Source organism: Nansenia antarctica, assembly GCF_963989245.1.
Source record: "Nansenia antarctica genome assembly, chromosome: 13".
In the NCBI taxonomy this organism is placed as follows: Eukaryota; Metazoa; Chordata; class Actinopteri; order Argentiniformes; family Microstomatidae; genus Nansenia; species Nansenia antarctica.
The window spans coordinates 32,534,690-32,557,189 of NC_137683.1; the positions used below are offsets into that span (position 1 = coordinate 32,534,690).

Genomic DNA, 22,500 nt, shown 5'->3' on the forward strand with positions numbered 1-22,500 from the left:
TCGGTATGGTATACTGTTTCCAGCCCGACTCCGCATCACACACAAGGGAGAAGAAAAGGAATTCACAGATGCAGACAAAGCGATGGACTACGTTAAGAAGAACGTCATGCCGGCAACAGGTTCAGGGTAGGTCTCCCCCAGCCACGGACCAGTGGGTCTCAGTGTCATTACAAGACCAACTTTGACGGGACGATATCTGTTTAAATATATTACCATCGTCAATGCCACCCCTTTGTTGTTATTGTAGTTCTTCACAGCAGTTTATATGCAAGTGTTGAAGGAGACTGGACATATGTTAGTTCAATTTAAAACTTACCCCAAGGGGGAAATAATCTATCTGTTTATTCATAAGGGGCAGGGAAGTGAAAATTACCTGACCAGGAGACTGTTTTTATTTGTTTCTTAATTTCCACTGCGTTAATGCTTCTCTCCGATCCTTTTATTTATTTCTGCCTCTAGACATCATTATTATTACTCTTATTTCTTTATATATACATATACAATGTAAAATGTATTCGACAATGTCGAAATTAAGGTTAGGGGGTTTTCACCCTCCTTTTGTTTTACCTCAAGGTTCGACGGGAGCCTGAAATGTTAACAAACTACTCCTAGCTATTCTGTTTGGTACTATAACCAAGCAAAGGCGAACCCTCTTAAAGGTTGTTCGCACAGCTGCCTGTTCAGACTCGCAGCCTGGGACCATGTCCCAAAAGTCTGTCCAGACACTCATGTCGGTTGAGTGTCCGGATTTTTCATTTTTATTTCTATGTTCAGATCCCACTGTTCCACAGGGATCATACCGGAAGAATAAGAGCAACGTGTATGTTTATGTATTTTGTTTTCTCTTGCATTATTTTGTTTTTTCCCCTTATATATACTCCCCAACTCCCCCACACCTCCTACCCATACCCACCCCTCATATATCCACACACCCACACTCACACAGTCACACACATAGACACTGTACTACATGCAGTTCACAATCTTCTCCTATTCATGTGCCTATCCTTGCCATCACCATACCTACAGGTAAAATTAAGATCCTCCCTAATTCTTACTCTGAACCATGGGATCACTTAAGGTTATAAGCTATAACGTTAAAGGCCTTCACAATCCTATAAAACAAAGAAAATCCTTAATCAGCTAAAAAGAGCCAACTGTCAGATAGCATTCCTACAGGAGACCCACCTGTCGGATATGGAACATGAGAAACTAAAGAAATCCTGGGCAGACAGCGTGTTCTACTCATCACATCAGTCAGGTAGAAAGAGAGGAGTGGCTATATTGATACATAGGCAGGTTAACTTTACACCAACAACGGTCCACAAGGACATTGAGGGAAGATTCATTTTAGTGAATGGATCTATAGATGGGATACATGTATCCCTCATGAACATATATGCTCCAAATGAGGATGAGCCCGGCTTCATTAGCACAGTCATTAACACAGCAATACAACACAGCTCCGGTATCCTACTGTTGGGAGGAGACTTCAACTGTGTTATGTCCCAGCTAATGGATAGACAACCTACCTCCAAAACTCCCACTTCTAGAATGAGTAGAATGCTTAAACACTTGTCGATAGAATCAGGCCTAGTGGACGTTTGGAGAAGCAGATTCCCTAAAGGTAGAGATTTTACTTTCTACTCGCACAGACATTCATCTTATTCGAGAATTGATTATTTCTTTACACCCAAAGCAGAACTACACAGGATAGAAGACATAAAGATCTTACCAATTACTCTATCTGATCATGCACCTCTTGCATTATCATGGTCACAGGCCAAAAACCAAACAATGGAGATTAAATACATCACTTCTAAATGATGAGGAATTTATCACATTTGTAACAACTGAACTAAAGTATTACCTAGAAACTAACGACTCACCTGAAATATCACCTCTCATCCTATGGGACTGTGCTAAGGCATACATTAGAGGTCGCATTATCTCATACGCGAGCGCGAAAAAAAAAGAATAGAGAAGCAAAACAAGGAGAATTAGAGGATAAAATAAGGCTGCTTGAACAACAGCATAAAAGAACACCAACCTCCAATCTACTGAATGCTCTCAAACAAGCACGCAGGGATCTAAATAGCCTAATCACTGAAAAGATTGAGGGCAGTTTAAGGTTTACCAACCAAAAATATTATGAAAATGGAAACAGAGCAAGTAGATTATTAGCACTAAGACTAAAAAAACAACAATCATCGAATATAGTACAGAAATTAAAAACTCATAACTCGACTCTCACAAAACCTGATGAAATCTCAAGGTCTTTTGCAGAATTGTATAAATCTCTTTACAAAAATACGGACACCTGCACAGATGATAATGAATTGAAGAATGGGAAATACAAGAAGTGATCTCTACACTAAAAAACAATAAAAGTCCTGGACCGGATGGGTTTAGTAATGAATTCTATAAAACATTTAAAGAGACAGTATGTCCCTTATTGCTAAAAGCATACCACCATACATTGCAATCTGGAACCACGGCCCCCTCATGGAGGGACGCAACAATAGTTGTAATACATAAAGAGGGCAAGGACCCCACCCAATGCCAATCATACAGACCCATCTCACTTTTATGCACCAACCTACGTATATTAACAGCCATCCTAGCAAGACGCGTCAATAAAATTATCACACAAGTTATCCACCCCGATCAGACCGGGTTTATAAAGGGAAGATACTACGGGGACAACATAAGAAGATTACTAAATATTATGACTCACCCCAAAGTTAAGGAGGAAGAAGCAATGATATTATCCCTCGATGCCCAGAAGGCATTCGATCGAGTATCTTGGCAATACCTATTTCAAACTCTAAAATGACTCAAATTTGGCCCCAATTTTATAAAATGGATTCAAACACTATATTCAAATCCACAAGCTGCTGTAAAAGTGAATGGATTTCTGTCGGACCGATTTACTCTAGAACGGGGTTGCAGGCAGGGGTGCTCTTTGTCGCCCCTGCTGTTTGATATCAGTATTGAACCACTGGCACAGCTCATTAGAGACGACGACAACATAAAGGGACTGACAATAAATGAGGAACAACATAAATTATCATTGTATGCAGATGACGTGCTTCTTTATCTAACTGAACCTGCAACAACAATCCCACGCCTAAAAGATCTTATTTCCAACTATGGGTACTTCTCGGGTTATAAAGTAAATGTTGATAAAACAATGGCTATGGACATAGGAGGTAGAATTCCACAAACTATCAAAATCCAGAGTGAGTTTAAATGGCCCAAGGATGGTATTAAATATCTTGGCATTCAAATCCCCTCATTGTTAGAAAACCTAAGTGATGCAAATTACAAAAGCATAATCCAAAATATCAGTAAAGATCTAGACCGCTGGTCAACACTTCCCCTGTCTCTATTGGGCCGTATTGAGAGTGTACGCATGAATGTGCTGCCTAGGCTTCTATACCTGTTCCAGATGCTACCCATCGATATCCCCAAATCCACATTTGATAAGTGGGATAGACTCATCTCAAAATTCATATGGCAAGGAAGGCGCCCAAGAATCAGACTTAAAACACTACAACTATCTAAACCATATGGTGGGCTGAAACTCCCAAACCTAAGATACTACTTCTGGGCGGCCCAGCTAAAGCCTCTAACAGCATGGATCCAAGACTCTTCATATACACGATGGCTCAACATTGAAAAAAGTTTATGTTCGATGCCCTTACAGACCTTGCCTTTCATAGATGTCCCTCTAAAGGAAACTCAACTAGGTGAATGGACCAGAGTCACACTAAAGATTTGGAGGAAAATAAAACTCTCATTTGGCTTACCTAAAGCAATCTCAGCATTATCCAATATTGGTCTTATGAAAAATTTCGAACCCTCCAATACAGATATAGGGTTTAGAAATTGGTCGGATCATGGACTTACTAACTTGCACCAACTCCATAAAGACGGTAGCCTTAAATCATTTGAACAGTTAAGAGAGGAATTTAGGCTCCCTAACACAGACTTTTTCAGATATCTACAATTAAGAAGCTTCCTAACGAAACATAGAGAATGGAATAAAGTCTTGGAGCCCACTGAAATCGAAGAGTTCTTGATAAAGCTGCAAAAAGGAAACGAGAATAAGAAAATTATAGGTGACCTTTACCAAAGGTTTCTATCCATGGATTTGAATAATACACTACAGAGGAAAGAGAGATGGGAAACTGAAATGAATACTGACATATCACAGGACATATGGGAGGAAATATGCACTGAAGCACATTTAGTGACCAATTCAAATACATGGAGGGAATTCAAATGGAAAGTGGTTATGAGATTCTTTAGAACCCCAGAAATAATGGCTAAAATGGGCCCAACACACTCAAATAAATGTTGGAGAAATTGCAGTACGCAAATTGGCAACCACACCCACATATTCTGGTCATGCCCCAAATTAAGAACATTTTGGGAAGAGGTGTTTGAGGCCCTTGAAGCAGTATTCCACCAAAAATTTACCAAAGATCCAAAGATGGCACTACTGGGAGTTATACCTGAAGGCATTGATGGAAGGGCAAGAATATATCTCTTACAAATATTACTAACGGTAGCAATTAAATGCATTACAATTAAGTGGTTAAAACCAGACCCCCCTACATACAATATGTGGACAGAGAAGGTATGGGAAATCTACCAGATGGAACAAATAACATACACTCTGAGACTCCAGAAACATCTATTTATTAAAAGATGGAGCCCGGTTATGTCCATATTAATACAGTGAACCCCTCCACACATCTCGACTCGTATATTTCTGTATTCTAGACTAACTTCATATCACTACACATAGATATATGCCTGCATTGCATTCACACACACACATACACACACACACACACACACACATACACAACCCCCACCTGACCCAACCCCCCCTGACCCTACCCTTTTTCTTTCTTTCTTTTCAAAATCTTTAATTTTATTCCGTCATTGACATCTCAATGTTTTTGTTGATCGCTCTTTTTTGCTTTGTGTGTCATGCTTTGAACCACATCCATGGACCATATGTGTACAGCTATAAGAATGGAAAGAATTGTAGACAAAGCATGACATGATTGTACAAGTTGTTGAAACTGAAATAAAAACTAAGTTCCAAAAAAAAAAAAAAACAAGGACGCTTTACAAGGGGATGAAACGGACAGACAAAACAGGAAACAAACAAAGCAAAACTGAAACATTGACTAGGGGCCAAAGGCCTTGGAGAACAGATGGGTTTTGAGGGCTAGTTTGAAGGAGTCCAGGGTGGGGGCGTTGCGGATCACTATGGGGAGGGAGTTCCAGAGAGTAGGTGCAGCCACGCTGAAGGCTCTGTCCCCAATGGTCCGTAGGTTGGTGCGTGGGGGGGTGGACAGCAGGCCCATGTCTGCGGACCGCAGGTTCCCGGAAGGGGTATGCTGGGGGAGGAGGTCAGTTAGGTACTGGGGGGCGCAGGTGTGGAGGGATTTGTAGGTGAGGAGGATGATTTTGAATGTGATGCGGGACTTAACCGGGAGCCAGTGGAGGTGAATGAGGGTGGGGGTGATGTGCTGCCAGGGCTTGGTGTGGGTGAGGACCCTGGCAGCTGAGTTCTGCACGTACTGGAGCCTGTCCAGGGCTTTGGTGGGAACCCCGAACAGGACTCCATTACAATAGTCCAGACGGGAGGTGACGAAGGCGTGGATGAGGGTTTCGGCAACGGAGTCAGTGAGGGAAGGTTGTAGTCTGGCGATATTTCTGAGGTGGAAAAAGGCGGATTTAGTGATGGATTTGATGTGGGACTGGAAGGAGAGGGTGGAGTCCAGGATGACGCCCAGGTTGCGGACTTCGGAGGATGGGGAGATGGAGCAGCCGTCGACCTCGAGGATGAAGTCCCCAACCTTCCGGAGCAGCGCCTTGGGTGCCACAACCATGAGCTCTTTTTTCTTGGTGTTGAGTTTGAGAAGGTTAGATGTCATCCAGGTTTTATTTCATGCAGGCAGTTGACTTGGGACTGGGGGGGAGCGGAGAGGAAGGAGTGGAGCTGAGGCAGATTTGGGTGTCGTCGGCGTAGCAGTGGTAGTTAAGGCTGTGACGACGGAGGATCTGGCCGAGGGGGAGCATGTAGATGGTGAAGAGGAGGGGTCCGAGTACAGAGCCTTGGGGGACGCCTTGGTTGACTGGGGCTGGGGGGGAGCTTGAGCCGTGGATGGAGACAAACTGTTCCCTGTTGGAGAGGTATGATGTGAACCAGGAGAGGGCTGTACCAGTGACACCCAGGTGGGTGGAGAGGCGGTTGAGGAGGATGGTGTGGGAGACAGTGTCGAAGGCAGCAGAGAGGTCCAGGAGGATGGGGATACTGAAACGGCCCGAGTCAGCAGCAATGAGGAGATCATTGGTGATTTTAATGAGGGCGGTTTCCGTGCTGTGGTGAGATCTGAAGCCAGATTGTTGGGGCTCATAGAGCTCATGGTTGGACATGTACTGATGGATTTGACCGGCGGCTGCTCTTTCCAGGGTTTTACTCAGGAAGGGAAGGTTGGAGATCGGCCGGTGGTTGTGGAGGTCATCAGGGTCCAGACCAGGCTGTTTGAGGATGGGGGTGACTGAGGCAGTTTTGAAGCTGGTGGGGACTATGCCAGATAGCATGGAGGTGTTAATAATACCCACCATGTAGGGGCAGAGGGTGGGTAAGCAGTCCTTGACCAGGGGCCTCATTTATAGAAAGTACTCAGATCAAATTTTGATCTTACCCGTGTCGTACGTAGAAAACCACGTCGACGTAGTGATTTATACAATTTCAACGTGAGTCAATTTGACCGTGGAAACGATCGTAGCTCTACGTCGAGTATTGACCTTGCGTACGCACATTACCTACTGGTTATGGGGAGTTATTACAGGCATGTGAGCCGCACTGCCTATACTGTAATTCATGCGAAGTGAACGTGACTCGTAATGAAATTAACGATGTTGTTATCAGCAGAGAAAATTAGTTTAATTCAAGATTTAAAGGGAACTGATGTATATGATTGTAATTCAGTCTTCCTTGATATTCCTCCGGAGCTGTCAAGGCAACGCCATCTCCCCTTCAACATGCCTAATGCGCTAAATTATACTGGATTTTTCTCCGGTGTCTCCGGTGTCTGGGAGTGAGCAGCCATATTTTCAATGTCACCTGATAAGAATAAGACCATTATATTATTACAGTATAAGCATTTGCTGGTTAGTTGTCATCAGCACTCAAGTTGAGGGGGGATGGCATAAAAATCATCCACCTTCTAAAACTGCCATCCCCCCTTTCCATCCGTTATGTCATTTTATCAATGAACGTGGTATTACTGCCATTTCAACATTTAGTTGTGCGCATATTGAGTAAAATACTGTGGGCGAGGGGGGGGGGGGGGCCACGCACGCACTGACATTTTTACCAAGTCACTGACACTGAAGTCACTGACGCTGTGGGGATGCTAAAATAACAACTTGAGTACTGGTTGTCATGATCAAACGTTACAAATGCAACTTACCGAGAAGCCACCCTTCTCTGCCCTCTCCCGCTCACTTTAACTAATTGAGCCGCTATCACAGGGCGTAAATACAAAGCTCATTCTCAAGTATATTTGGTATTTATAGACTTTATGTGGGCATGGGGTCCAGTGAGCAGGTTGGGGTCTTGGCCAGGGTGACCAGCCTGGCGACCTGGGCAGCGTCCACTGGGGAGAAGGAGGAGAAGCAGCATTGGGGGGGGGGGGCGCTGGGGCGGGGTCGTCGTGTGGCTGATGTGCAGGAGGAGCGGGAGGGGCTGGCTGCTGCTGGTGGATGGAGTCGACCTTTGAGTGGAAGAAGTCCAGGAATTTGGAGCAGCGGTCGGGAGCACCAGGAGGGTGGGGGGCGTCGGGGGGGCAGAGTAGACGGTTGGTCTTAGTGTGGGAGAGAGCATCCTGGTAGGCAGTCACATGGTCCCTGTAAGCCAGGAGATGGACTGTGAGGCCGGTTCTTTTGGACAGCCTCTCCAGCTGGCGAATTATAGAATGGATGGTTTCAGGAGAGACTATTGAAACAGAATGAATTAATGCATCAACTGAATCAGAAAAATCAGTTAATGGCTTCTTAGATTAGATTCAACTTTATTGTCATCGCAGAGTACAAGTACTATACAGTACAATGAATTGCAGTTTAGCATCCAACCAAAAAGTGCAAATAATGTATATGATAAGAACCTGATATAAATGAAACAAGAATGGCAGTGATGGGTAACTATGCAATATCCAGTATGTACAGAGGAGGTATTGTAAGCATAGTTATTATTAGGGCTGTCAATGTTAACGTGTTAACGATCCAGGTTCATATGGAGACCTTAACATAAAAAAGTATGCAAATTAATCATAATACCAAGATATATACATATTATAACTACAGTCATTAGATGGTAGTCAAGGGGCCTTGAACGTCATCTTTGACTTTCACGTAAGCACATTTTTCTAAACGGACGTAAGCATTATTTATAAAACGGGCTGAGATGGTTTAAAATTGCGTACGTGCTTCCTTCTATAAATACCAACGCAGGTAAAATGAACACAGGTGAATGAGGTTTGTATTAACGCCCTGTGATAGCGGCTCAATTATAGCGGCTGAATTAAGCCAAGTGCTATTATATAGGGTAGTCTGGAAGCGGGAGAGGGCAGAGAAGGGGGGCTTCTCGGTAAGTTGCATTTGTAACGTTTGATCATGACAACTAACCAGGCAAATGCTTATACTCAGTACTCAAGTTGTAAAAGAAAATCAGGGGAGGTGGTGGATTTTATCATATGAGGACAATTTTAGCATCCCCTCAGCGTCAGTGACTTCAGTGTCAGTAACTTGGTAAAAATGTAATTGCATGTGTGCGTGCTCCCTCGCACCTTGAAATAGCAGTAATACCACGTTCATTGATAAAATTACATAAAGTATGGAAAGAGGGGATTGTAGTGACTACATTATGGGTTCATGTTCTCCTCTTACTGTTGGTTGTGTAGTGGGAGGGAACCAGTTCTGGCACTAGGGGCAGAGGGGAGGATTATTAACGTTGCAACTTCCTGTTTAGACACAACAGTTTTGGTGATCTATTTTCTGGTCCTGTACTGAGAGTACAAGTTGTTATTTTGATTAAACAGTTATCATTACGTTGCCTACGTCTTTCCTTTTTCCTCCGGCACTACACTGGTGACCCCGACGTGGATTTTTGTTAACGTAATTGTGTACAAAAACCAGCGAACGAACATTACAATCCTGCAAAATGTCCGGGCGAGGAAGACGTTCAAACCAGCGGCAGCCATCACCATCCCCTGTCAGGGTAACGCGTGGTGCGCACACTCCCACTCTCAAGCTACCAGAGTTCTGGGACTCAACGCCTGCTGCATGGTTTGCTATTGTAGAGGCACATTTCAACAAAAATGACATCGATGACGACGACGACCGGTACAACCATGCTGTGGCAATGTTGGGCAGCTCCACCGCAGCTCGAGTGGTAGGTTTTTTGTCTGCTCCCCCGACGACGAACAAATATGAGCGCCTCAAGGCCCTGCTTCTAGAGACATTTGAACTGTCCACTGCGGAGAGGGTGCGTCGCCTATTTGCCATGTCGGACTTGGGTGACGAGAGGCCTTCTGCGCGCATGGAGAGGATGCTAAACCTGCTCGGTACAGAAGACCCCATGATCCTCTTCACAGAGCTGTTCATGCGCACATTGCCAGCTCAAGTTAGGATGGCGCTGGCCAACACCGCCATCATGGAGCCCCGCGCCCTGGCCAGGGAGGCGGACCGGTTCGTCTTGGCCATGCCTCAACGGTCCCCCGACCTGCTCGCTCCCGCGGCCGCCCCGCCACCCGACCGTCGCAGGAGAGCGAAGGATGACGCCAGACCTTCTGGCCAGCAGGGTAACGCTGCGGGCCATTGTTTCTACCACGCCACTTTTGGCGCCAAGGCCAAACGGTGCCGCTCACCCTGCACCTTCGGACCGACGGGAAACGGCGGGGCCGGCACTCAGTAGTGGCCCTGAGCGCTGGCGTCACCAACAGGCTGCTCTTCATACAAGACACCGCCTCTGGTCGCAGTTTCCTTTGTGACACAGGTGCCCAGTGGAGCATCATTCCGGCAGAGAGATCGGATGTGGCGAAGGAGGAGCGTGGTCCGCAGTTGGCAGGCGCGGACGGCACACCTATCTGCTCTTATGGCACTAGGGCGGTGGACGTGTGCTTCGGAGGGCAATGCTTTTCGTGGGATTTTGTCATAGCGGCTGTCACATTTCCCCTCCTTGGTGCGGATTTTCTGTGCGCCCACAACCTGTTGGTGGACGTGGGGAACAGGCGCCTGGTCAACTCACAGACTTTCGCTTCCTTCGCCTGTACACAGGGGGAGGCGGTCTACAGCGGGTGGTCCAATACGCTCGCCGAAAGTGACCAGTACCTTCGGCTGCTCGCCGAATTCCCCGACCTTACCAAGCCCACCTTCTCCGCGCCCACGGTGAAACACGGAGTGGAGCACCACATCGAGACCGAGGGGCCTCCCCTCCACGCCAGGGCCAGGCGCCTCAACCCGGAGAAGCTGGCCATCGCCAGGGCGGAGTTTGCGCATATGGAGCAGGTGGGCATCGTTCGGCGCTCGAGCAGCCCCTGGGCGTCTCCCCTGCACATCGTCCCTAAGTCAGACGGCGGGTGGCGCCCATGTGGGGACTACCGCCGCCTCAACGACGCGTCCAAGCCTGACCGCTACCCGGTCCCACATGTCCAGGACTTTTCAGCGAACCTGGCAGGCAAACGCTTCTTCTCCAAAGTGGACCTGGTACGGGGGTACCATCAGGTGCCGGTGCACCCCGAGGACGTCCCTAAGACGGCCGTAATCACGCCATTTGGACTCTTCGAGTTTCTGCGGATGCCGTTCGGCCTGAAGAACGCGGCGCAGACCTTCCAACGCCTCATGCACTCGGTGCTCCGGGACCTACCATTCCTCTTCGTCTACTTGGATGACATCCTCGTCGCAAGCACCACGGAGGAGGAGCACCTGTCCCACCTCCGGGCCCTTTTCACACGGCTCAGCCAACATGGGCTGATTGTCAATCCGGCGAAGTGTGAGTTCGGACGGAACACCATCGACTTTCTCGGGCACCGGGTCTCCGCAGAGGGGGTGACCCCCCTCCCCTCGAAGGTGGAAGCTGTCGCTGCTTTCCCGCGCCCCAGCACAATCAGCGAGCTCAAGGGGTTCATCGGGATGGTAACCTTCTACTATCGCTTCCTCAACCACATCGCTCACATCCTGCGGCCTCTGTACGATGCCCAGAAGGGCAAGACTCTGAAGCAGCCGGTGGACTGGACGGCGGAGCGTGTCAAAGCCTTTCAGGACACCAAGGCGGCCCTGGCCCGCGCTGCCATGTTGGCCCACCCCTCGCCCTCGGCACCCACTGCTCTCACCACGGACGCCTCTGACTTTGCTGTGGGAGCGGTGTACGAACAGTGGGTTGGGGACGCCTGGCAGCCTCTTGCATTCTTCAGCCGCCAGCTGTCTCCCAGAGAGCAAAGGTACAGCACATTCGACAGGGAGCTCCTCGGGCTGTGGCTTGCTGTCAGACACTTCCGTTTTTTACTGGAGGGCCGCGAGTTTACGGCCTACGTGGACCACAAGCCACTCACGCACGCCATGTCCAAGGTGGCGGAGCCGTGGTCCGACCGCCAACAGCGCCAGCTCGCCTACATATCCGAGTTCACCACAGACATCCAGCACGTTGCTGGGAAGTCCAACCAGGTCGCGGATTGTCTCTCCAGGGCGGTGGTTGGTGCGGTCCAACTGGGTTTGGACTACGCGCGCATGGCTGCAGACCAGGCCGCCGACCCCGCCGTCCAGGCTCTCAAGTTGTCGGACACAGGACTGCGCCTAGAAGAGGTGGTTTTCGGTGACGCAGGGGCCACGCTCCTGTGCGACGTCTCCATGGGTCAGCCACGACCGGTGGTCCCCGCCAACTGGAGGCGCCCCGCCTTCGAGGCGATACACGGCTTGTCTCACCCTGGTAGGAAACCGTCCTCACGGCTGGTGTCAGAGAAATTCGTCTGGCATGGGCTCAAGAGGGATGTGAGGGCCTGGGTAGACACGTGCATCGCCTGCCAGCGCGCCAAGGTGCATCGACACGTCAAGGCCCCCCTGGAGCAGTTCTCTGTGCCTGAGCGGAGGTTCGATCATGTAAACGTGGACCTGGTAGGGCCGCTGCCCCCCTCGCACGGATACACCTATCTCTTTACCATGGTGGACAGGACGACTCGCTGGCCGGAGGCAGTTCCGCTCTCCTCAACGACAGCCCCCGACCTGGCCCGGGCGTTCATCGCGGTGTGGGTCTCCCGCTACGGCACCCCTGCTGATCTCTCCTCTGACCGTGGCTCACAGTTTACTTCAGAGCTGTGGGCAGCGGTGGCGGAGAATCTGGGGGTCAAGCTCCACCGCACAACCGCCTATCACCCGCAGGCGAACGGGCTCTGTGAGCGTTTCCATCGATCCATGAAGGCCGCCCTTCGAGCCAGCCTCACGGACAGCGACTGGCTTGACAAGCTGCCGTGGGTCATGCTGGGGCTCAGGACAGCGCCTAAGGAGGACCTCCAGTCGTCGTCCGCTGAGCTGGTGTTTGGACAGCCGCTGCGGGTCCCCGGTGACTTCATTCCCAAGTCAACGGAGCCCTGGTCCGCCGCCGCTCAGCGCGCCTCCCTGCTGGACAGCGCCAGGACCTTCGTCCCGGTCCCGACTACGCAGCATGGTGTCCCTACTTCGAGGGTGCCCCCGGAGCTGCACTCAGCGAGGTTCGTTTTCATTCGTCATGATGGCCACAGGACTCCACTACGTCCTCCTTATGACGGGCCTTTCCGTGTCATCGAGGCCGGAGCCAAGAACTTCATGGTTGACATGGGGGGTAGGCCTGAGTGTGTGTCCGTTGATCGCCTCAAACCGGCCCACTTGGACCTTGAACTGCCCCTGGACTTGGCCCTGCCACCGCGCAGAGGCCGGCCTCCAGTCCTACCTCCCCTGCCGCGCCCTGGCCATTCCCCCCTCCGACCCCGACAACCCCCCGCAGCTCGCGAGCCCCCGGTCGTCACTGCCCCCCGTCCTTCCCTGCAGGAGGACGGGATGGGCGATGTCACACCTCCTCCCGCACCTCCTGACTTTACCTACGATCGTAGGGGCCGGGCCATACGCCCTCCTCGCCGTGAGGATTTCCAATATTGAGGTGAACACTGGGGGGGCTGGTGTAGTGACTACATTATGGGTTCATGTTCTCCTCTTACTGTTGGTTGTGTAGTGGGAGGGAACCAGTTCTGGCACTAGGGGCAGAGGGGAGGATTATTAACGTTGCAACTTCCTGTTTAGACACAACAGTTTTGGTGATCTATTTTCTGGTCCTGTACTGAGAGTACAAGTTGTTATTTTGATTAAACAGTTATCATTACGTTGCCTACGTCTTTCCTTTTTCCTCCGGCACTACAGGATGGCCGTTTTAGAAGGGGGACGATTTTGACTGTTTTTATTTCAGGGGGGCCATCCCCCCTGATCACCCCTCAAGACATGGCTGCGAACTCCCTTTGCGAACTCCCAGACACCGGAGAAAATCCAGTATAATTTAGCGCATGGCCGGGCAAGGTCCGTTGTGGAGCGCACTCGGCATGTTGAAGGGGAGATAGACAGCTCCGGAGAGATATAAAGAAAGACTGAAATACAATCATAAACATCAGTTCCCTTTAAATCTTGAATTAAACTCATTTTCTCGGCTGATAACAACATCGTTAATTTTATTACGAGTCACGTTCACTTCGCATCACCGCTGGACTGGCCATACAATCTTTCTGCCCGCTGGCAGATGGGCCGCGCTAGTTTTGGGCCGGTCGGGCCGCCTGACCGTTTATACTAACACATGGGCTGGCCCAATCACATGCTTAGGCCCTGCTGTCCATCGGCCCCCTCCCCCACTCTGATCCCTCGGCCGACAACCCAAGTACAGTGTCATAGATAGATAGATAGACTTTATTTGTCATTGCTACAGTACAGGTACCAAACAACGAAATTTAGGAGGGGAGGCTCCCCTGGTGTTTAGGAAAGGAAAAAGAAACACATTTTAGAAAAAGCATAGATGCATAAAATCACAAGAAGGTAAGGAGCTGGTTTATATCAATAAAGGCTATGTACATAATCCACTGTACTATACTGCACAGATAGTCAACTAGGGTTGTCATATTGCACAAGAAAGTCTTTTTTCACATTATTTTAAAGTGTCACAGTTTGCAGGCTTGAAAATTTACATGTTTGTGCCTCAGCACTAGCTGCCATACAATCCGTCCGGACTGTCCTGGGCCCAGAACTTAGGCCTTTTCTGTGTTCAGGGCCTTGACGGCCCTGTGGTAGAAGCTGTTCTTCAGTCTGTTTGTCTTAGCGGCCGGGGTCCTGTACCTCCTGTTCGAGGGCAGCTTGACAAAGTGTTCGTGCCCAGGGTGGGTCGGTCCTTGGAGATCTTGGAGGCCCTCCTGAGACAGCGTGTTTTGTACAGCTCCTCCAGAGAGGGGAGGGGGGCGCCGGTGATCTTCTGTGCTGTTCTCACGACTCTCTGTAGCTCGTTTCTCTCCGCTGTTGTGCAGCTGTGGAACCAGTTGGAGATGCCGAAGGTGAGGATGCTCTCCACTGCGCCGTGGTAGAAGGCCACCAGTATCTCCTTCTTGTTGTGTTGTTTCCTGAGGCATCTCAGGGTGTATAGCCGCTGTTGTGCCCTCTTGATGGTGCCTTTAGTGTTGTCCTTCCAGGCCAGGTCATCCCGCATGTTGTGTCCCAGGAATCGGAGGGTTGAGACTATCTCCACGCTCTCTCCGTCGATGAGCAGGGGCAGGATCTCGGACTTTTTCCTCCTGAAGTCTACGATGAATTCCTGGGTCTTTGACTTGTTTAGCAGCAGGTTGTTAACCTTGCACAGCTTGCTCAATTGCTCTACCTCATGTTCGTAGATAAGATAGTGAAAGGGGGTGCCCAGAAAATTAGGGAGAAAAAAAGTAAGAAGCTAGCAGAGGATGCCTCAAAATGTCAGAAACTGACAGATATGTTCTCTGCATCGACTGTGGGGGCTAGGCCTACTACAGCTGCGGCTGCCACAGCAACATCTTTACCGCTAACTAACGTTAGCACTGATGTGCCGTTAGCAATTGAGGAGGAGACAGAGGACACAGCTAGAGAGGTAAGCAATGTTGTTACTTGGTTTTACAAAAGCAAAGTTATGTTAGTCGCTTGCATTGACCAGATTAAGGGAGCAGCAGCAGAGAATGTCTTATGACTTATGCTAACCCGTACAGGCAGCATGATTGCATTGCGCTTCACCAGGACTTGGCTGGAATTCATGCACACACAATGATCTCTCTCGTGGTGTAACGTTAGTGCTGCTTGGCTGTGGACTCTATAGCTAACGTTAGATGGGGGTGTTCTGCATTTTGTTGCTAGCTAGCAAGTTGAGGTATCACTGTCACTGACATAAATGCAATACCAACAATGGGTGTTAATAATACTTTTTATTTGGAAAAAAAAGATATAAAAAGAAAATCTACACTAGCCTAGTTCAGAACTAATGAATGCTTTTTATTGCATGGAGAAATAAAACTCATGCAGTCTGCAACCCAATAATGTTGTCTTGCAACCTTCCATTTGAAATGACTGGGCTTCTGGTGTAACATAATGCAATCATGCAGCCTGTGTGTACATGTAAATGAGAACTTTGCTGATTTTGACAACCAGTTAGTTTACTTCTCTGTCCATGTCTTGTTGAACCAGGTTGAGCTGCTGCTGCCCTCCCCAGAAAAGCAGAGTGTCAGGGAAAGAGAGGAAAAGGAGAGAGAAAAAGATGAAACAGAGGAAACAGAGTGCCACGTTCAGGACTTCAATTACTTTGCCTGTCCTGAGCCTTCCATGCTAGATCACTTTTTAGATTAGGTCGATAGATTTTTAGATTATTAGTCTTTCAGACTGCCAGCATGTTGATCGGCGGTGTCGGACCGATTGTGTTGGGCCGGTCTGAGCCACATGGCAGGGCCTAATTTTTGTCCCAGTCCAGCCCTGCTTCGCATGAATTACAGTTTAGGCAGTGCGGCTCACATGCCTGTAATAACTCTGCATAACCAGTAGGTAATGTGCGTACGCAAGGTGAATACACGACGTAGAGCTACGATCGTTTCCACGGTCAAATTGACTCACGTTGAAATTGTATAAATCACTACGTTGACGTGGTTTTTTACGTACGACACGGGTAAGATAAAAATTTGATCTAAGTACTTTCTATAAATGAGGCCCCAGTTATGATTCCACTACAGAACCTCCACTAGCAAACACAAACTCCCCTCACTGGAAGAGCTGTACAACACACGCTGTCTCAGGAAGGCCTCCAAGATCTCCAGAGACCCAACCCACCCTGGGTACGAACACTTTGCCCGGCTGCCCTCGAAAAGGCGGTACAGGACCATGGCCGCAAGGACAAACAGACTGAAGCACAGCTTCTACTCCAGGGCCATCCAGGCCCTGAACACAGCAAAGACGTAGGTTCTGGGCCCTGGACAGTCTGGACGGATTGATGGCAGCTGCTGGATTGAAAAAATCTGGTGTAGTGCTGAGGCACAAATGTGTACATTTCAAGCCTGCAAACTGCGACACTTTAAATGAATGTGCAATAACACTATGTGCAATATGACAACCCTAGTCGTCTTACCTGTACAGTATAGTATAGTGGATAGTGTACATAGCCTTTATTTATGTAAACCAGCTCCTTTCCCTTCTTTTTTTTCTTTTTTTTTCTTCTTTTTTTTCTTTCCTAGCACCAGGGGAGCCACCCCTCCCAAATGTCGTTGTTTGGTACCTGTACTATAGCAATGACAATAAAGACCATTCATTCATTCATTCATTCAAACCACATGGCTGAGCAGCTCAAGGTGCTGGGTTCAGGTTGATCACCTCTCAGGTGTTATGAAATACTGTGGACATACACAGTGTATTACGGTAGTATTAGTATGGTTAGTAGGTGTATTACGGTAGTATATAGTAGGTGTATTACGGTAGTATTCTGACCAGGTATGATAGGTGTATTACGGTAGTATATTCGGTGTATTACGGTAGTATTCGTTCAGTGGACCACTGACCAACTAATGGTGCTTTTCCATCTGGGTCCCGCTTTAGTGCAGTTCGCATCACTTCGGGGTCAGGTCGGGTCACTTTTGATCTGTTCTGGTTTTCCATTTTACACACAGACCCGGACTAGTAGGAGGAGTAGACGATAGTAGGCGGAGTTACGCGTCACACGCAGCCTGGCAAAAAGCTTCCGGGTGTACACAGCAACAGCAGTGAAAATGGCAGACAAACACGGTGCCGTTTGCTGGTTAATAACTTCGGGTTACCGGGGGTTAGGATAACAATTCAAACGTGTCCGGAAAGAAACCAGGGAATCCAAAAGTTTTTGAATGGAGTCGATCCTCCACTCCTATCACCGTGGACACAGCGCGGAGCGAATTCCCTGTTAAAACCGGCATTTGACTCATGAGTGAACGGGCTTGACAGCACAGCAGCAGCGGTCGGGTGAACTCCCGGTTCATCGAGTTTACGGTTAAAAGCATAACTTCTCGGGGTGTCAGCGCGGTGGTTAAGGGCTCAAAATGACCGTAGACAGATGGTGAAGTTAGCAAAGGAGTATTGTGTTTGTAACACCTCCACAGGCGGTGTTATTCACGGACAAAGCCGGTGCATAATAGCGATTTTTGTGTTGTGCTTGTTGTAAATAAAAGTTATATGATTCATTGAAATGACATTAAACTAAGATAATACGATGGTCAGCATAATTTTCCGAATCTTTATTAATAAGCTATTACAGAAACTGTAGTGACATTTTCCTAGAGTGAATAGTGGTATTTCAAGATGGTGGTTAGTGAAGAAATAATATGGGATGGGACATGGGATGACGATTTTCCATTGACCAATCAACGGTGTGCAGCGTCACACGTCACACGCAGCCTGGCAAAGAGACCCGGATATGAAATTTTAGACCCTGCTCCGATGTGGGACCTGGGACCTGGGACCGAAGCGACCTGGAACGACGAATGGAAAAGGGGAACGAAGCGGGCTGACCTGGGTCAGCACCAGGTCAGCACCAGGTCTGCAACGTAGTGGAAAAGTGCCATAAGAGTGTTGGGTTCTAATCTGGTTTTGTGTGTTTGAGATAATTCCTCTTCCTCTCACAAAGCTAAAGTGATCTCAAGAACGAATGGTACACTTTAACCCGTGTCCTTCTTAGTCTCTGTAGGAGCTAAAGTATAAAAGTAAACTGTATTCTGGGATAGTAATTAGAGAATGATAATAACAGTGATGGATTTGAAGAAATAAACTGTCTGAAAGCAAGACGTTGTCAGACTTCTTCTAGTGTTTGGAGACGACTTCTCCGCTTTCAGTACTGAAAGTCAGAACAGCGCCACAAAACCACCAGTGGTCAAAAGATATAAGACATAGTAAGGTCTCCCTAAATGGATGGGTGGACTTTATATACTTTAAATGACATGAATGGGGAACAGTGAAGGGAGTTTCAGAGTAACTCCGGAGGTCTCCGGTTCGAGACCAGGCAGAAAGAACTGAAACAACGTTTTTCCATTTCATCATGGAGGTGGAGCAGTTACTGACCATAGGGCTTGGTTCACCATGGAGGTGGAGCAGTTACTGACCATAGGGCTTGGTTCACCATGGAGCAGTTACTGACCATAGGGCTTGGTTCACCATGGAGGTGGAGCAGTTACTGACCATAGGGCTTGGTTCACCATGGAGGTGGAACAGTTACTGACCATAGGGCTTGGTTCACCATGGAGCAGTTACTGACCATAGGGCTTGGTTCACCATGGAGCAGTTACTGACCATAGGGCTTGGTTCACCATGGAGCAGTTACTGACCATAGGGTTTGGTTCACCAAGGAGGTGGAGCAGTTACTGACCATAGGGCTTGATTCACCATGGAGGTGGAGCAGTTACTGACCATAGGGCTTGGTTCACCATGGAGCAGTTACTGACCATAGGGCTTGGTTCACCATGGAGGTGGAGCAGTTACTGACCATAGGGCTTGGTTCACCATGGAGCAGTTACTGACCATAGGGCTTGGTTCACCATGGAGCAGTTACTGACCATAGGGCTTGGTTCACCATGGAGGTGGAGCAGTTACTGACCATAGGGCTTGGTTCACCATGGAGGTGGAGCAGTTACTGACCATAGGGCTTGGTTCACCATGGAGCAGTTACTGACCATAGGGCTTGGTTCACCATGGAGCAGTTACTGACCATAGGGCTTGGTTCACCATGGAGGTGGAGCAGTTACTGACCATAGGGCTTGGTTCACCATGGAGCAGGTACTGACCATAGGGCTTGGTTCACCATGGAGCAGTTACTGACCATAGGGCTTGGTTCACCATGGAGCAGTTACTGACCATAGGGCTTGGTTCACCATGGAGCAGTTACTGACCATAGGGCTTGGTTCACCATGGAGGTGGAGCAGTTACTGACCATAGGGCTTGGTTCACCATGGAGGTGGAACAGTTACTGACCATAGGGCTTGGTTCACCATGGAGGTGGAGCAGTTACTGACCATAGGGTTCAACCCACTAATTCAGCAGAGAACAGGCGGGTGCAGTGTATCTGTGCAGTCTGGGGTTTGGCAGTTAAGTGCAGTTCTGACCACATAGCTTGATACTTTTTTACTCCGCAAATTAAGAGATTCTAATCTTATTCAGAAATCATCAAAACTAAGAGGTATAGGGCCGGTTTCACAGACAAGGCTTAAGCCTAATCCTGGACTAAAAAGCATCTTCAATGGAGATTTTACATTGAAAGTGTGATTTAGTCCAGGACTAGGCTTAAGCCTTGTCTGTGAAACCGGCCCATAGAGTTATAATTCCTCTAAGCAGTTTTTGTTTTACTAGTAATCCAGAGTACTTGATGATTAATCTGATTAATCACAGAATATTATTATGATTAACTTGATTAAAAATGTTAATCTATTGACAGCACTAGTTATTATTCAACTCAGATGGCTGTTGGTTGCCAGAGAAGTGTAGATGACAGAAATGATGAATGTGTTTGTTGATACAAATCAAAACGTGAGTGAATCTATATGATCTATATGATCTTCCTGCTTATACAACAATCAATAAAGCATGTCTTCAGAGGTGGAGATGGACAACACACTTCTAAAGGAGAGGGACAGACTGATAGAGGATAAGAATAAGACTCTGGAGGAGATGAACAGTTAAGATGGTCTGTCTGCTTATTTAATCACTCTGATGTTCTAACCCCAACGCCTCACTCTCTTCCAGACATGAAGTGGGACCAACAAGTAGAGGAGATGTTGAGACAGCTGGGAGTCAGTGGGAAAATGGAGGAAAAAGACCAACAACTGAAACAGAAAGACAAAATGCTAGAGGAAAATAAGACACAACTTAACGACACAACGAGCAAACTGGATAAAACCTCAACAGAACTGAAAGACCTTAAGCAGAAAAACACACAGTTGTTGAGAGAGAAGGACCAAACCAAACAGCAAGCAGAGAGAGACAAGCAGTTGAAAGAGAGAGCGGAAGCTGTGAACACTGAAAAAAAGCAACTTGGTGAGAACGTGTTTAGATGTGTTTTTTGTTGTTTTTCATGCAAAATAGTGTATATTTATTTCAGATACTGTAGTGGAAGATATCCTAGTTTCCAGTGAAGTAGCCACCATCTTGTTATGATATTTTAGTTTATCCCGCCCCTTCTTCACTTTGATTGGTCCAAAGTCACAAATGTAACCAACCACTGTCATCATTATTACAACCCAGTTTACAAACCAGTCTGTCTTGAAGCCCCTCCAGTGTTGTATCTGCAGTTATCTGTGTTTGTTTACTGACCCATGTCAGTAGAACTTGGTAATCACCTCATGACCCATTGCTACCTTAGCTCAGCACTTTGTGGACTTCCACCGGGCCGAATTGATCAAGAGAGTGGGAGAGGTCACCTTCAACTCCATCCTGGATGAACTCCAGGTGAAGGGAGTCAGTAAGGAGCAGTGTGATTACATGGCGTCTAAATCCACCACCCAGGAAATGATGAGAGCGCTTTTCCGAGGTCCACTGAATGCAGGCGGCAGGAAACTCAAAGATATTGTCCTTGCCATGCTGGAGAAGGAGGAGCCATTCATGATCAAAGATCTGGAAGGTAACCAAAAAATGGGGTGGGGCCAACCACATGCTTGAGGACAGTTCCTGTACTCTGATTGGACATGCTCAGCCATGATGACTTGTTATAGGTCAAAGGTCAGAGGCCCTCCCAGGACGAGATGAGCTCAAAAGCGGATGAGGGTTTCTGTCACAGCACTCCTGACCCTGGTTTGTTTGTGTTCTCTGTTTATAGATCTAGCAGGAAGTCCACCAGGACCTGCGCCCCGCTAGAAGGACGTCTACCAGGACCTGCAGACACAGGAGGGGGATAGAGGGAGGGAAAGAGGGATGGAGGAAAGGTAGAGGGAGGGAGGGAGAGAAGAAGTGATGGAGGTTAGAGAGAGGGAGGGTAGAGAGAGGGATTGTAGAGGGAGGGAGGGTAGAAGGAAGAAGGGAAGGCAGGAGGGAGGGTAGAGGGAGGGAGGACAGAAGGATGGAGGGTAGATGGAAGGAGGGAAGGAAGGAAGGAAGGAGGGATGGAGGTTGAAAAGAGGGATGAAGGGAGGTTAAAAGAAGGGAGGGAGGGTGGGAGAGGAAATGGGAGTCTGGAGGAATGGGAGGACATGAAGAGGGCCATGCTGCTACCTGGCCTGCTGTGGAGACCCAGCTGGGTGGATGTGATGGAGAATCAGTAGTTATGAAATGATTTATATATTTGAAGAAAATATCTTATCTTAAAAATAAGGGAAATGTTTCATAAAAACATTAACATTTGTTTAATCTATTAATCTCTGTTTATGAAATGATATGAAAATGAATAACGCTGATGTTGTTTTATTCACACTTTACTCAGTCTGAATGTTTCCGTTTTCTATATCCGATGTTAGAGAATGGCGACAAAACACAACAGTGACTGATATTCAATGAATGATTCAAGCTGCTTTAACCTGATTGGTCAGGATCACAAGGTGCTTTAGTTTAACCAATCAACTGATGATCCTGAACAAATGTTGTTCAGTGAAATGAGTGAAGGTAGCCTACTTTTTAACCCTTTATGTTGACATTCTGTGCTGTTTTATGACGATTTATTGGACCTGAAATTTTTTTTGTAAAAATGTTGTTCAATTACATGATTTTGTGAATTTATTGCTCAAAGAATGAATGAATGAATGAATGAATGGTCTTTAGTGTCATTGCTACAGTACAGGTACCAAACAACGAAATTTAGGAGGGGTGGCTCCCCTGGTGTTAGGAAAGAAAAAAAACTTTAAAAAAACACTTATTGCACATCATATTGCACATAGTGTTATTGCACATTTATTTAAAGTGTCGCAGTTT

The 22,500-nt window shown here is 47.6% G+C and overlaps 1 protein-coding gene across 1 annotated transcript in view; it reads left to right on the plus strand.

The window, feature by feature from the left end:
• The window catches only part of LOC308169557 (uncharacterized protein), a gene marked incomplete at its 5' end in the record, with an annotated part of 22,916 nt that extends 1,428 nt beyond the window's left edge, over window positions 1–21,488 (plus strand). The window contains 3 exons of the mRNA XM_080544239.1: window positions 20,347–20,637; window positions 20,963–21,220; window positions 21,416–21,488. Coding sequence (XP_080400365.1) covers window positions 20,347–20,637; window positions 20,963–21,220; window positions 21,416–21,453 — 587 coding nt within the window. The 3' untranslated portion in view covers window positions 21,454–21,488. The remainder of the gene's footprint in view (window positions 1–20,346; window positions 20,638–20,962; window positions 21,221–21,415) is intronic.
• Window positions 21,489–22,500: the final 1,012 nt, after the last annotated feature.